At 36.0% G+C, this 17,381-nt stretch overlaps 1 protein-coding gene across 1 annotated transcript in view; it reads left to right on the forward strand.

The window, feature by feature from the left end:
- Positions 1-17,381, forward strand: part of SLIT2 (slit guidance ligand 2) — a 285,421-nt gene that overhangs the window by 262,708 nt on the left and 5,332 nt on the right. The window contains 7 exon segments of the mRNA XM_068404267.1: positions 1,296-1,364; positions 1,367-1,388; positions 3,251-3,388; positions 3,480-3,720; positions 4,056-4,186; positions 9,753-9,907; positions 14,935-15,223. Of these exon segments, the coding sequence (XP_068260368.1) occupies positions 1,296-1,364; positions 1,367-1,388; positions 3,251-3,388; positions 3,480-3,720; positions 4,056-4,186; positions 9,753-9,907; positions 14,935-15,223 (1,045 nt within the window).

The following is a 17,381-nucleotide window of genomic DNA, read 5'->3' on the forward strand; positions in this document are numbered from 1 at the left end:
TTCACGGTGGTCCTGTCCTTATCCTTAGTACTGAGTTAACATTTACAGGAAAGAGGTGAAGCCATTGTAACGTATTTTAATCTCAAGCTGCCCTCCAGCAGATACTGATTCTTCAGCTAACTACACTGCATGCCACTACCACACTCAGATAACTAAAACTGAGGGATACCGAATATTGTGCCTCTTTGGGAAAGTTCGGCTTCAGCGGTGAAAGCATCTGCTTATCCACTGCTGTCTTCTGCTCTTTTCTTCTCATTTTGGTGTATAGTTCTACTTCTTTTTACTCACTAGCTCATGTTTTATTACTTGACAGATGACAAGGGGCAGCCCTACTCCTTCCATAGTTTTAGAGCCTGATAGACCTGTAAATCCCCAAATTCAGCAGGCACAGTGTTTATACCTGTTGATTATACATATATTCTTCATATGGATGCTGGAATAAGTATATCTATCTTACAAACCAGTGATAAATTTTGTGAGTGCACTATTCATGGTATCTTCTGATTAGTTAGTTGGGGAACAAGACGTTGGTGATCTGTTTACACACCTGTAAATGTTTTCTTGTCACAAAGTTCCAAATGAAATAATATTTTAATAATATTAAATATTTTATAGATTATACAGCCCATGTTGGAAATTAGATCCACTGTTAGGCTTCTAGCAGCAGGGAATGGTAGTCATTTGTCATAGATTTTTTTTTTTCTTTTCTTTTCACAACAGATTATAGATAATTATGGTACATTAACAAATGCAAAAATTGGAGAGTCATATTTAAGAAAAAATAGAAAGCAAGTTTTCATTTTGGGATAACTGGAATTGTATGACATGCAGTGACATTAACAGGTTTTTTTCCAGGTATAGGTTACATATAGTGCAAATCTGGGTATTTCTGTGTGTAATGAGCTTAGAAAATAAATAAGGGAAAAGCATATTGATGGCTTGTTTGTCCTAGTGAGAAGAAATTCAATCACTAGTGTTTTGCTGTACAGCAGAGCTAGATAAATACTGTAAATGAAAAATATTTTTTCACAAATTATTATTTATATCCATAGATAGATGATAGACATTGAACTAATTTTTTTTATAAAGGAGTTATCAGAAAGATTACTATTTATTGTCATTATTTATTAATAGTTATTTTTTTGTTTATTATAAAGGTAGTATTTATTATCGTATCATGAAGCATGCATTTTTCAGTGTAATAAAATTGTAGTAGTTACTTTTAAAATAGAAGCAGCTATTTTCAGGTCACTGTGATGTTCTCACTGAATTGACAGCATACATTATATTTTCAGGTGAGCTCTGTGAGGAGAAACTGGATTTCTGTGCTCAAAACCTGAATCCTTGCCAGCATGACTCAAAGTGTATCTGACACCCAAAGGATACAAGTAAGTCTAAAATATTGTCACAGCCCAACCGAGTCTACATTTCTGAGGTTTTTTTATCCTGCTTAACTTCTTCTCCTTTTGTTTTAGTGGAAGCAAGTTCTGTTATCAAAATACTAATTTCAGTTATTATCAAGCATTATGGCAGAATAGGCTGTTATTTTCATGTAGATCTACATTATTATCTCAAATATGTTTTACTGATTTTTACTGATCCTTAACAGTTCTAATTCCAGTCAGATTTTAAATAGGAATGCAGAGTAGAGCAATTAGTCTATCTGACGTCTATATAGAACCGTTTTAGTAGCTTGGACAGTAGGAAAATAACTGCATTTAACTGAAGTGGAATAATTATACTGCTTTCTGAGAACTAATTGTGAAAGAGATTATTAGGAACGCACACTGGAATGTACAGACTAAAGAAGTCTATCACCAGGAAACTAATCTTAATTACACCATATCCTTATAATAATAATTAGTATGCACTATTTTAAAGTGGTTTTTAATAGGCTTTTAGGTTAATAAATACAGGAAACCTGCAGCTTTCAATTGTTGTCATAAGCACCTGTTTATGCACAGTATGCTCTGTGCTAAAATCAGATTATTATCATTCCTACTACTTATGAAATGACATTTTATTTAAATATGGCAAAAAATAGTCAAATACATTAAATATTCAAATGAACATGAAATGAAGTTGATAGTTTTCAACTGGAAAATAGAAAACTTGTTGGATTTAAATTGTTGTGTGTTATAATTATTTTCTTTATGCCACTTGAGAAAACCCTAGTTTGACATCTATACTTTACTGGCCTAGTTCATTGATCTTCCATGTTACTTTCTGAGATTTTAAATCAGAAAATAGCACATGCAGTAACTTTACGCATTTATCTCACTTAGCCAGCTTTTAAATAGCGTGATTTATATTCTTTTTTCACTTTTCTTATTTGTATACGTTGAATAAAAATCGAGACATTTTGATTGAAGTACTTAATTTAAAGTTACACAGCTATTTAAAATCACTCTTGGCACTTCAGAGCAAATTTTAGATACTAAAACAAACATCACCAAGAAGGGAATCACAGGATCTAATGAAATCAATTACATACATCTTAATTAAAAAAAATCAACTGGATGCATGAATTTGTAATCTTTTCCATTCATTTTTCACAGAGTTCTGGGCATTCACTCAGTCTAACATGAGAATTCCCTGAAGAAATGCCACTAGCATTAACAATGAGAGTTTCATGGGGGGGGAAAAAACAAAACCAACAAAAGGTTATATACTGTCTTGAGGATATGCTGTTTCTAGTTCAGTGAGGGCTCAGGTAGGGCAGAGGATGTGTTTTGAGACTTCTGCTAGTTCACCAACCATGGAGCTATTTATAGTTAATCAGGCTGGTGGAAAATGAAAAACTAAACTGTATTGGTCCATTCATAGCTGTTCAGTTGACAAAGAAAATATCCATCAGTATAATACAAGCCTTGAATTATTTGTCTTGGTTTCAGCAACTAAGCATATTAATTATTTTTAGTATTTTGCAGCCACTTACAACATCCTGTAACATCTGCATTACTCATAAATTCCAAGAACAACTGTCAAAATGATCATGAGGACTCTCTAGATTTAAACCACAATACTTCAATATAATGGCAGATGAGTAACTACGTGTAACTAGAAAACCTGTATTCATTACATAGGTAGATTCCCCATATAATGACATGATTAACCTATATAGTCTTCACACACAAAGTCACAGTAATGCATTTTTTTACTTGAGTTTTAAACAATGCAGTAGTTTGTCATAAGCACACTGAATTGTTAAAAGGCACTGTGTTGTCCCACTTGCTTTCCTGTTTCACAGATGTGATTGCACACCTGGATATATAGGTGAGCATTGTGATATTGACTTTGATGACTGCCAGGACAACAAATGTAAAAATGGAGCGCAGTGTACTGATGCGGTTAATGGATATACATGTATTTGCCCAGAAGGATACAGGTGAGAATGATCCAAAGACAATACAAACATGTTTGTCTTATGTCAAAGTTGCTTTTTCTTGGAAATACTAATTTTTTCTGTTTGTATTTAGTGGTTTGTTTTGTGAGTTTTCACCACCGATGGTTCTACCTCGCACCAGCCCTTGTGATAATTATGAATGTCAAAATGGAGCCCAGTGTATCATAAAAGAGAGTGAACCAATCTGTCAGTGTTTATCAGGCTACCAGGGTGAGAAGTGTGAAAAGCTGATCAGTATAAACTTTGTCAACAAAGAATCCTACCTACAAATCCCTTCAGCTAAGATACGCCCCCAAACCAATATCACTCTACAGGTACGATTGCTTGTGTTGCAGTTTCTGATTTGGAAGAGAGTGTAAATGACTTTTCATGGTGTGGAAAATTAGCCAAAGTTGTCACTGGCTCATTTAAAGAGCTTTTCACAGTTTGAACTAAAAATCTAGAAATGTCACTGGAATAATTCTATATTCATATTGAAGTAGATGGGCTTATTGACAGGAAGAGAAAGAATTTTATCAGGTTGTCCTTCAAGGAAGGATTTTATAGCGAAGTCATAGACTATGGCAGTAAATTCAGAGATTCACTAATACAATATTTTGATTTAATATTTATGTTTAGTTCTTTCTAAGTGTCTCTTTCTTTTAACTAGATTGCCACAGATGAAGACAGCGGGATCCTGCTCTACAAAGGCGATAAAGATCATATAGCGGTAGAGCTGTACCGGGGTAGAGTGAGGGTCAGTTATGACACAGGATCTTATCCAGCCTCTGCTATTTACAGGTGAACCCAGATGAAACAAATTTCTAACTGAAACAAAACATGTATTAATTCCTTGTATCAAAGTCACATTTTGAATAGATGGTTAAAGGAAATACATGCAAATGAATGTATTGTCAGACATTTAAAACCTATTGCCAAAAGACATGATTTGGCTTGGAAAATAACTCTAATGCAGATATAGTCAGAAAGATAATATATTATTTGATCCATTTAAAACTGAGTAAGTTAGCTTTCAGCAGAATATTTATACATTTGTGTAAACCTCACATGTGGCAGTGGAGTTTTTTTCCATGATATTACTGCCAAATAATTTCCTAGTGTGCAGGGTAAAGTGCAGAACTATGCTGCACAAGCAGAAATGAAATGGAACTTTCTCTTCTCTTCTGTGTTAGGCAGTCATATAATGTGGGACTTTTCCCTGGCAAGTGACGAGAAAGCTAAAGACTTGATTCTGAAAAAAGGCACTAGAAAGGAGAATGTTGTAGCACAAGATCTTTTACACATTATACTCTAATCCCCTCATCTTTTCCAACCTATTCGTATTTTTCTAACTTTTGTTTCCAGCCACCCCTGTTTCCAGTTCTTTCTGTTTACCTTCCCAGGATCTTTGTGACATTTCCTGCCCTTTTTCAGCTCTTTACCTTGTTTTCACCCATTCACTGCATGTTGTCTTTCTGTAATTTTGTTACCTATTAAAACTGGCTCCTGTCATGTTTCCTGTCCTTTCAGTCCCTCCCTTTGGTTTCTTTCCTCCCTTCCCTCCCTTCATTTTTTTCTAAGCCAGCTAGATCTGATCATCTTTGCTCAAAAACTGCTCTCAGACATAATCTACATTAACGTACTGATTCACTTTTCTCTATTTCGTCTTCTCATTCACCTCCATGACTGAATTTCCAGTCCTGTTTTCCTTACAATCCACTACCATCCATTACTCTGATTCTTGCTTTATTCCAGCTTATTTCTTGCCCAGTCCTACCTCTTTGTCTTCTTTCTCTGCAGGCTTAATTTTTGCTCCTTCTGAGTGAGAACCACACAGTTTCTTTCTCTGTCCGTGTAACCTTGATCTAGCTAAGGCAATACCTTCTCTTTGAATGGCTTGACAGGCCCAGATCCAACCAGTACTACTGCAGCCCAAAAGTACAGCTGGAGGGAAGGTGCTAATCATCTGTGTGTTGAAATATAGCCAGCATGGACAAAGAATTTTGGGATCTAGCCCTCCAGTTTCTGGATCCTCCAGTTTCTGCAGATTTCCCATGTTTTCAAGATTTTCAAGTGGATTTTCAGCAAGATGACAAATGGATAGACATGGTGCCAGCCCACTGCCAAATGTCATGACCTGCAAAGCAAGGTTAATGGAAGTATAAGAAATAGGAGTGTGTTCCCTTCAGTTTGGGAAACTATCTGGTCCGTTTAGAAAAATAAAAATCAGTTTCAAGTACCATTCAGTATGGAAAATTTTTGAAGAAACAGTTGATGTTTACTAAAATCATAAATAGCTAATATAATATTGTGAAATAGTGTCATGGTTTAACCCTCAAGGCAGCTAAGCACCACACAGCTGCTCACTCACCTCCCTTCTACCCACAGTGGGAAGAGAAAAGGAAGAGTAAAAGTCACGAAAAATCAGGGGTTGAGATAAAAGTACTTTAATAACCAAAGGAAAAGTGGAGGAAGAAAGAAAGCAAGAAAGTGCTGCATCAGAAAGTGCTGCAATTGCAATCACTCACCATCTCCCACGGGTAGACTGATGCTTAGCCAGTTCCCAAGCAGAAGGCGGCTAACCTACCTAAACCCGCCCCCCCCTCTCCATTTTACTGCTGAGCATGACATTATATGGCATGGAATATCTCTTTGGTTAGTCTGGGTCATCTGCCTGGTTGTGTCCCCTCCTAACCTCATCCACACCCCTAATCTATTCACTGGGGAGGCAGAGTGAGAAACAGAGAAGGCCTTGCCACTGTACAAATAGTATTCAGCAATAGCTAAAGCATTAGTGTGTTATCAGCATTGTTTTGGTCACAAATCTAAAATACAGCACCATACCAGCTATATGAAGAATATTAACTCTATCCCAGTACAAATAGGTGATGAATTCGAAAGAAAACAAGTTAATGTATTGTGTTTTAGCAGAGAGATATGAAGAAGACAAAAGAGCATTTTAACTCATAATGTTTAAGAACAATGAGGTATAAGAACAAGTTGGTAACAGGGTAGGCAGTTTGCAAACTAAGATGGAAAGTTGCTTACAGTGAGAAGGACAGAAAGGAAATAAAAAAACTGAGTTTATCAAGAGATTTACAGATTTCATTAAGGAAGTGAAGATTCATGGATAGTATAGGAAAAAGAATAAGACAAGTTGTACTGCACTGAACAATTATAAGATGCCTGAAACAGAGGCTAAAATAAAAAAACAGCCGATAGATTCAAATAGAAGTTTTATAATATAAATGGCAGCAAGAAATGGTGTGTTGAAAAGGAGTCAAATGGGAGCTGTAAAGCCTACAGAGGTTCTTGCAGTAGCAACAAAACAAAGTTACAAACAGATGATTTAATCATGATAAATATGGACAATCAACAATAACAGCAGTCTAGCTGTGTAGAGTGAATGAGAACTGCTTTACCAATGGGAATTGACTGCAGAAAGAGCCATCATCCCAAAAGCACTCATCAGTCACTCTGATAACAAGATGAGATGATGGCAGTGCCAAGACCAATAAAGAAAATTTATTGGAGATGGTTATTTGGGAAGAGTTGATCCACTTGGGTTTTGTTCTGTCTGGACATCCATTTTTAAAGGTTAAATGTTTTTTACACACAAAAAAAAAAACAAACTCTTTTCATTCTGTAAACTAGTTTTCATCATATATTTATTGGAAATATGGGAATATTTCTTCCCAAATCATTATTCTTCTACAGAGTTCCAGAAGCTTTAAATCAGTTTTTCTTACAGCTTTTCATTCGGATCTATGCATTCAGCTCTTATTTCTCCAATGGGAAATGGGCTAGAAGTAATGGAAGTGTATTGGCAGGAAATACTACACAGATATGCCTTGTGTTTATTTCCCCTTTAATTTAAACCACTTTTACCTAGGAGGGCTCGTCTTTCTGCAGTAAATTTTTACAAGTAAAACAGTTTTAAACTGGAAGCTTTTAATAATCACTCTTAACAGAGACGCATTCCCTTTACACATTATGCTTTATACATCGATGGAATGACCTCTTGCTATAAAAATGCATGTTCTGTGTTGCTCTTATCCTTTTAAATACTATTGTGTGAAAGGTTAGTAAGTTGTAAAATAACATAAGTTTCCTTGGAACAAGAACATTAAGTAGGGTTTCTTGCTTACTTAAGTCAAGAAGTCATATGCGTTTTGATTTCTTAGCACAACTTTTTTCCTGGATTCATGGAAGTGTGTTAAATAAATTAATCCTGGCACTTTTCTTATTGCTTGATCACAGCAAACCAACCTCTTAATACCTTGAATAGACCTTACTCTTTAGGAATGATGAACCCTGACTTTTTCCTTCCCCCCCCGCCCCGCCGTGGAACCTGGCAGTCCCCCTCCTGCCCACTCCTGAGAAGTGTTTATTCTGCCAGTGTCTGCTCTGCTGTGTGTTTGCACTTTCGCATAGAGCTGAGTTTATGTAAAGCATGCATGCTACCATGCAGATCTTTTATCCATATTGAGCTGAGCCTGTCCACATAGTTAGAGTTGGTAATAAATAGCTAAGAAGCTATTTAATGTGTCACAGCTGTAAATGACTATGTGAGTGCTTCTGATCTGTTCCAGGACAAAAGCAGTTAGGTTAATTAAAACATCACTAAGGATGTTATAAGGTAATTTGCCTGATTTTGCCTTGAGATTTAGGAATCTAATCCCTTTCAGCTATGCTGCTTTCCTAATGAGAAGAGCTGACTGACTGTATGACTGTTCAGTCCATCTTAGGCTATCATACAATTGGTTCATTTAAATAACTTTTTTCAAAGGCTTAAGCTCACTTATTTGGTGATGCCCTGAAGCAAAGAAAGGGTCTCATGGGAATGGTTATATCGTCTGGTCTCTGGACTACAGCTCATTGTCATAACTTCCATGCAGCCATACATTCAGCTCTTAATTCTCTAGTGGAAAATGGGCTAGAAGTAATGTAAGTACAATGATATATCCAGTCCCAGCATTAAGTAATAATATTCTTCTTCTCTGACATACTTAAACTGCATTCAAGTGCAGAGTAGTTACCATCCACTTAAACATTTGCTGTGTAGATATTGAGGCTGGTAAGCATAGGCAGCCATTTCTTGTACTCAGTAACATGTGTAGGCTTGTCCTTACGCAGCGTAAGCACCATGCTTGAAACTAGCCTTTTCTGCGTGACACCCTTCAGGCATTCTCCCACTATTGGGTTCATATCTTGTTAGTAAGCAGAAGGAAATGGTATATGTAGGCAAGAAAAAAAAAATGAATACAGTATTCACTGTACTAGCCAGAAGCTGAACACACAGAAATAACCATGCCTAATAAAGATAACAAATTACTTTATTGCTAGTGTCAGTGGAGCTGTCTGGACCAATGATGTGACTTTGGCAGGACTAAGGTTAGATGCAGCTCCATATTCCACAAAATAGTAGATTTATATATCACTGGAGTCAATTCAGACTTGCAAAATATGTAAACTCAATACTGTGCAACACATAGAATACACATGTGCATACGCATGCGCAAATAATAACTTGAAAAAAACATTAGAATCATAGAATGGTTTAGGTTGGAAGGAAACTTGAATGATCATCTAGTTCCACCCCGCTTGTTGCGGGCAGGGACATGTTCTAATAGATTAGGTTGCGCAAAGCCCCATCCAACCTGACTTTGAATGTTTCCAATCATGGGGCATCCACAACTTCTCTGGCAACCTGTCCCAGTGTTCCACCACCCTCATATTAAAGAATTTCTTCTTTACATCGTTGTCTTGTACTTTATTGATTCTATTTAATCTAAATCTGCCCTCTTTTAGTTTAAAATCGCTACCTCTTGTCCTATCACTATATGCCCTAGTAAAAAGTCTCTCTCCAGCTTTCCTGTAAGCTCCCTTTAAGTATTGAAAGGCTGCTATAAGGTCTCCCTGGAACTTTCTCTACTTCAGGCAGTACAGCCCCAACTCTCTCAGCCTTTCTTCATAGAAGAGGTGCTCCAGCCCTCTGATCATTGTTGCAGAAGAACTCCAAACTTTTTTTGTGTTCGGCTTCCTGCCTAGTAAATGTATTTCAACTGATGTTTAGAATATCATCTGTATTTACACAGTTCATTACTTGAGGACAGGAATAACTTTGAATGAAAAAGCGCTATTAATTTACAATGCTTATTATTAGTAGAGTGTTATTGATGGGGTATTATACTGTAATAGCTCTTAAGCATACATGCATGTCCTTGCTTAAAATCTAGTTTTCAGGAGACTGTACTCCTGGAGAAGTCCTGTTCTGAAGCTGTATTAACTGTTAAAGGGGAAGACCAAAAACTGTTCTAACCAGACCATCAACTGTTTAAAATTAATATTAATGTTTATTTTGCAGTGTGGAAACTATTAATGATGGCAATTTCCACATTGTGGAGCTGCTAGCTATGGATCAGATACTGTCTTTATCTATTGATGGAGGAAGCCCCAAGATAATTACCAATTTGTCCAAGCAGTCTACTCTGAATTTTGATTCTCCGCTGTATGTAGGAGGTAAGAGGATCTTACTGCTTCTTAGTAACAGTATCATAGCTACTTTACTCTGGTAACATACACATGTGGTAAGAGACTCATTCATTGAGACAACACCTTAAGATGAAACTTCAGCAGTTAATCTCAATAGTTTCAGTTTTAACAAATAGTATATCTTCAAACAGCACCTGTTGCTTTTTTATCAGTATGGATATTTGATGCCCACTATAACATTCTGTAATTTTCTACTGTTATGTAGCTTTTTTATTATACTGAATTAGTGTGTTTAACATTGTTTAGCTACCTGAAGATGCAGTAATGCCTATTCAGAAAGTGTAGAATGGTAGTATTCTGTCCTGATCATGTTTTACATTTCTGTTTCACTGTACATGTATCTGCAGGAAATAATAGCCAGGTATAAAGGCAGGAAGTATAATTGCTTTCTGGAGGTCTTATTGCTTAAGGCCGATAGGACTTATGACTTTAGGTAAGAAGTTGCCTCACCGTGTGTGGACGAGTTTTTTTTTGTTTTGAGAAGAAAGAATTGTTTGTTTCAGTAAAACTGGTAGTAGGTGATTGTGGAGATAAACTATTTGAAACATTTTTGATCATTTGCTGCAATTTACTCTGTAGAGCTATGGATTCAAGCCCATTGTTTTAACCAGCAGTTTCTGATGAATTTCTGATGGGCCTCCATAACCTGGGTAAGAGAGTCAGAAACTTCAGCCACCACTTTGTGCCTTCTTACTGTCCTTGGTAGCAAGTCTAAGTTCTTAGTGATCAGAGATTCAGCATGTTTTTTAAATACTGCTGATCTTCTACCAGTCTTCATCTTCTACTTATTTTAACCTTACGCTCCTACAGGAGATGTGTAAGGAGTCTCCTTCTGATCTGCTCTTTCTGTAAAAAGAGTATCTACTTTCTTTTTCATTTTGTCTGATTCCTAAGAACTCTTTTGTGTCTACATTGTAAAAAATTGTTACCAGTAGTACATTCGTGAGATGCCTATTTTCTCTAGTAAAGGTGCTACTTATCCTCCTTCTAAATATACAGAAAAGCTCAGAGTAGCTGCTTAGATTTATCTCTAATGGGAAAGAAAAACAGGAAGCTGCTTTGATTCAGATCAAGAATAGTCTATTTCTCCTATAAACCAGTATCACAAGTGCCTCAGTTACAAGTGATGAGGTGTACATTGACTTTTGTCTCTGAAAATCCCCATTCTTCCCTTGAAACACTTCAGCTTTTTTGTCAAATCTTTTCAGATTTTGTAATTGCCTCCTTCCATCTAAGATGGGAAGAAGTACAAGACAGAATTCAACAGTCATCACTCCCTATACCAGCAAAGAATTAAAATTATCAAATGTATGAGCCACCTTTAAAATTGCTTCATATCATGGATCTTCAAAGGAGGATTGCCTTGTGGAAGCATGTCTGCATTTTTTCATGTGTATCACTTCTGCAGTGTTGTTTACATAGTGTCCTATGCTACATTTTTTGGAAGGAGAGATGGTCCTAGATTCTAATAAAACACTGTGTGCTTGCTGACTTGTATTGTCAATACCATTGTTATTTAATGATTGCTAAGGCCAATTTTACTACTTATTGAAAATTGAGCTTAGTGTAGAATGATCCTCCTGTCTGTTATGGGCACCTTTTAATGAAATGAGGCTAGACTGCCAACTATGAACATTCTGTGCAGTGCTAACACCTACTTCTTGATTTGTGACATGTGGTTCTCCTCCTTGCTTCTTCACCTTGCAGATCTGTGTCTCCATTAGAAGAATCATATTAATCTGCATCATCATTTTGAAGTATCAGAAGAAATAACTTTTGAATAACCTTTTCCTTCAGTGGTTTGATTCCTAAGAGCAGGAGTCGTTTTCATCCTAGTGCATATGCTTTAGAGAGGCCCTGTGTTCCTCTATTTCTATTCTTCACATCCAGGCTCCAAGCAGACAATTATTTCTGCCATCATAGAAGACGTTGGTCCAAAACGTTCTTCTGTCCAAAACAGAATGAAAACCATTATTAGAAGCACATTATTACACAATAAAGCAAAAAAAAAGTAGGTTGACATTCAGCTCTTAAACTTTTCTCTTCGTTATCTATATTTATCTATTTATGATCTTTAAAATTCTTGAGACAGTTAACTTTCATTCTTTTATCTTTATATTACCCATCATTTTGAGATTTATTCCATTTTTTCTTATCCAACTGTAACTAGAATTTTTAGAGAATTCGATCACACATTTCCATCACTTAAGAACTCTACTTCTCACTAGGATTTTTTGTAGTATTTTTATCTTTGCCAAAGTCTTAGTTTGACACCTATATCATGATGTAGCTTATACTTGTTCTTATCACCTTCCTGTTAAAATGGCATTTCTGGTGAGCATCACCTCAGCTGGCAGGATGAAATTCAGACTTGACAGCAAGCCTTTGTATGGTTTTCTCTCTCACTCATTCTCTTCCCCTCCCCCCCCCCTTTTTTTTTTTTTGACAAAGTTATTCTTGGGTCACAATATTTGGGTTGGTTTGGAAGGAGTAATGTAACTTTATTCTTACAGAAAGTGGGATAGTTGATTTATACTTTTTTTTTGACCTTTTCCCAACTGTATGGCTCTCTTCTGTGGTCAGAATATTTTTCAGTCCTTCTATAACAGATTTCGTTAAATCACATTCAAAGCCCATGGCTTTTTGTAAGAAGTCTTAAGGGACAAACTGTTTCTTCTCAAAAACCCTTCAAAGGGGTCACAGACTTCACTGATACTTCACATTCTTCTCTCAGAAATTAGAGCATATTTTACTGTTGAGGGTGGCACTTTTTTTCTCAGAAGTCCCGATTTCTGAGACATGTAGGGCATCAGCTGCTTTTCAGTTGTCTGCTCTGTTCTAGCAGCTTCTGAATGAGATACTTGTTTTGACATTGTTACTAGATGACTGCTGTTTAATAGAGGTCTTAACATTTGCATCCCTGAGCAGTAATTTGGTAATTTACCTGTAGTCAGGTTCAGTGACCAAAAGCTTAAAGGGGGATGGGAACTACTTATCTTTTGGAAAATAGAGCTAAAATATTTGTCTGCGTCGTTTCTATGGCAGTTCTTTCCTAAGTGATAAAGAACCTTTATCTAAAAATTATCTACAAAATATTGCTAAAGAATATGAGCAGCTTTTGCACACATTTTGGCCTTCTAACACTTAGTAACTTGCTAGAAGCAGCAAAAAGTGTATAGGCTAAAAGCTTGTGTATATGCTTACCTTGTGTTTCCAAATGTCTTCCATACTAGAGATCATACAAAAAAAATTCTCTGAATCACATGTGATATACCTCATATTATCTGGTATGATACATGCTTATATGGTTCCCAGAAATCATATCTAAATTTCCTGACACTTACAAGTATAACATCTCGTTTAGCATTGCATTGGTGTACTTAGTTTTATGCAGCTTTTATTTTTAAAATGGATAAATTCAATGCATCTATTCTGCTGTTAGATACCTCAGGCCATATGCCTAAACATTTGCTGAGTGTTGTTTTCAAGGGAGACATCAGACATCAGGGTGAGGAGGCCTTGATGGCTCTGCCTTGTCCCTGAATTTTGAGAATATGGCAAATATTTTTGAGGAAATGGGCACTAACGATTGTTTGTAGTCTGAGTCCTTTAATATAATAGTCCCAAGCCTATTTTACTTAACTGATAAGTCCAAAGAAGATTAGGCTTTTCAGCAGTATGGATGCAATATTGTTCATTTCTATAATCACTGAAGCTTAGCACAAATGAAATTACAATAACCTCTAAATGAAAGGCAGGTCTACTTCATTAGGTTGCATAGCACTTCTGCATTACTCTTAACTGTTCGGAGTAACTATATAAAACCATTAGAAGTATCAGTTTACATGGTTAAGGACCAACTATGCAGAACATATCAACTCTTTCTGTGGTTGTTATCTTACTAAGTACCAGAATGAAAATTGTAAATTTTTCCTATGAATAAACCTCTGCAGCTAATAAGCATTTTTATTTTCAGGTAAAGAGATCCTTTTCTAATGCTCAGTACACTTTGATTTCCTTTACTTATTAGTCTCAGGAGGTATTTAGGCATTTGTGTATTAATTATTTGAATGCAATATCTTAAGCACTAACTAATATAGGCCACTATGGTAGTAAGTTTGAAAAAAAAAAAAGAAAAAAAAGTAGGGAGTAGGAATAGAAGAAACTTCATTTTTACAAGGAAACAATGTTTAATAGTAACGTCCCTTCTGAATTAGTCTTTAATGATTAACTGATCACAACAGGATAACTGCATTGCATATACCTCCTGCTCCAATTACACCTGTAACAATTATAGGCTACAACAGAGGAATTATTCTGAAAATGGTCAACATCCGGGGCATTTGCACTATCTAGAAATATCTACACATAAGTATTTTGATGTTGAGTTATTGTTATTATTGACTATCTTTGTTTAAAACTGTAATGGCAAAGTATGAGTGGCTTTTTTATTAAGCTGGTTTTGAGACATGCTGAACAAAAATGTTTTTGAAAGTAGTGGAACCTCCTCCTGCTGAGCTTTTCTTTCCAAGAATTTTCACTAGCAATATTTCACATTTGAAATGTGTATGCCAGCTCCAAATTGATGAGCTGGTCCGACTAAATTCTTCTGGATTTGAGTATCTTAGCAGCTTACAAAAAAATCATGTATCAATCAACTGCTAAACTTCAACAACTTTTGTTTTGCCAAGATTCAGAAACTATGTACTATCCTGAACTTAATTGCACTAGGTCAAAAACAGGCATGTATCTGAACCTTTTCACCCTTGTGAGCTTCCTATATGAAGTCCTAAATACAGCTCTTCAGTTGGACCTAGGGACTTACGGGTCTGCAGCTGGTTTACATGCATGCTTGACAATCAGGACGATTTCCAAATACTAGATAATTAATTAGGAAGAAATATTTCTTTAAAAAATGTTTTAAAAATAGAGAAAATAGTACAGAAAATTGTAGCAAAGATTACATTGATTATTTGTTATTATTAATTTCCTAGGCATGCCTGTGAAAAATAACATAGCAGCTTTACGCCAGTCTCCAGGACAGAATGGCACCAGCTTCCATGGTTGCATCCGTAATCTGTATATCAACAGCGAACTCCAGGACTTCAGAAATGTGCCACTGCAAGTGGGAATTCTGCCAGGTTGCGAGCCTTGTCATAAGAAAGTTTGTGTGCATGGAACGTGCCATGCTACCAGCCAGTCAGGCTTTTCCTGTGAGTGTGAAGGAGGATGGACTGGACCCCTCTGTGATCAACAAACTAATGACCCATGTCTTGGAAATAAGTATGTCCTTCCTCAAGACAGAGCAGTAGCATAATATGCATATAAGTCTCCTGTTATGTGTATTTTTTCATAAAAGTTCACACTTTTTTCAGCATGAAACAAAATATCCTGGTCATGTAAAAGTGAAAACAGCGCCCAGGTTGTAGTATATTCTTTCTGTAAAGTTAATGAGGAGAAGTCCCCAGTTTAGGGGAGCAGATACGCACATCTCACTGAAGTTCTGCCTAAAGCCTGGGATATGCTCTTACATACTTCTATATGGGCTACTTCTGTAATAAGTTACACTGATGCAAGTGTTGGTATGACACATGGTGCAAAAATCATTTAGAAGAAGTTGCAAATGGAAAAAAAAATCTATTTGCATTTATAATTGTATAGAATGAGGAAATACAATTATTATTATTCTCTGATGTGTTTCAAAAACTTGATACAACAGATATATCTAATATTTTTATATTTTCACAGTACCCCAGGTTTTAGCAGGAAAACAGATTTCTACCTTTATGGTAAACTTCTGTTTAAGTCTGTGTGTGCTAATTCTTTTTGTTGATTTGACTCTAGAACATTTTAGGTTGGATATTTTATGTAGGCTTTTAGAAAGGGTCGTGTATATATATATGTGTAGAGAGAGAGCAAAAGATATGTATATATGTGTATATGAGAGTATTGACATCTATGCATATTCATCTTTTAAATTTACTTTAGAGACAGATTCAATTTTTTGGCTCATGGTCTCCCAGCACAAGAAAATCAGAAACTTCAGAAGTTCAAAGTTGTTCAGGATTTATTGGTCATGGGCAACAAGATGTAACTTTTGACTTTTGAGGACCAGTGGCCCGAGTTTGCTGAGAGATTCTAATGAGATGATTTTCAGCTCCCACATAAAATGATATTTAAGTGATCTTTTCACATAGTGTATGTGGAGAGTCTAACCCTTTAAAGCTTCATACACCAGTTAGCGTGCTTTACAATGCAGTTAGCATTGTTTACATTCGTTATGGACTCTTTCAGTACTATTAAGTTTTGAACTCTTCCCAAAGCCACAGCAGTGAATTTTTGAGGCATATAATTATAGCAGTTCATTGTTTATGGGTCTTTTTCTTACCCTGTCCTCTTTCACATAACCGAAGAGATAAAGAAAAGAAGTCACAGCAGGTTAAAAAATACAAATACGATGTCTATCACATCCATTTTATACTTTAGGAGTCAAAAATAACATGGAACTGTAACTATCAAGTTTATAATAAGAAAACCCAAATAATTTCTTTGAACAGTCCTTGAAAAATTAGATTCTGTATAGTTTCTTATAACTATACACATCAGCACCCAAACTGAGTGCTTTTTGCAGTAAATTACAAAACTTGGCAAGTATCAGTATCAAGGATAGAATTAAGTGAGCACAACATTAGTATTTTGCTAGCTCTTGAAAGTATGGGTTTTGTTTCAGCTCTATACAGTGCTGTGAGCTTTTAGGAGAGAAAGCCAAACCAAAATTGTTAATGTGGAGGGAATGAGGGTTTTGTTGGTCTTTAGTTCCTGGGGATATTGATTCTGTGTTTCTTGATTCATCTCTAAATCCTGTCTATTGAATAGATGCATTTTGTCCATCTAATACAATATAATGTTCCACTTTATCTGAGAAACAGACTTGTCACTGTGATCTCTGTTTCAAAAATGTAGGGGATCTTTTAGAGATCCCTGCACACCATGAAAAGGCTTAAGGCTTAGATTTATTTTACCTAAATCTAGGTGCTTGACTTAGGAACAGAGCGAATAAAGTTTGCTCTATAGTCAGTAAAGGAATGAACACATTTCTAAAAAGTAAATTAAGACCTCAAGTGGTCTAATCACCTTCTGGGTAAGCTCGTTTCTCTCCATGACTGTGAGGGTATGGCAATTATACATCTAACTTGAGTGCCTGACATAGGTAGCTAAAATTAGATAAGATGGAAACTGTGCCTGAGAGTTTGTACTTAGCTTGATGTTCCTTTCAGTACAGTCTGAAGATGAAATTTAGGGCTTCAAAGAATAAGTGGAAGCAAAAGTATCAGAGTTAGCTAAGATTTAATCATCTTCTAAGTCAAGCAGAACTTCACCAAAGATCCTGACACATTGCTTTGGTATCTAAAACAGCCTATGTAGAATATGACATGTCAGT

The sequence above is a fragment of the Nyctibius grandis genome, chromosome 6, assembly GCF_013368605.1.
Source record: "Nyctibius grandis isolate bNycGra1 chromosome 6, bNycGra1.pri, whole genome shotgun sequence".
NCBI lineage: Eukaryota > Metazoa > Chordata > Aves > Nyctibiiformes > Nyctibiidae > Nyctibius > Nyctibius grandis.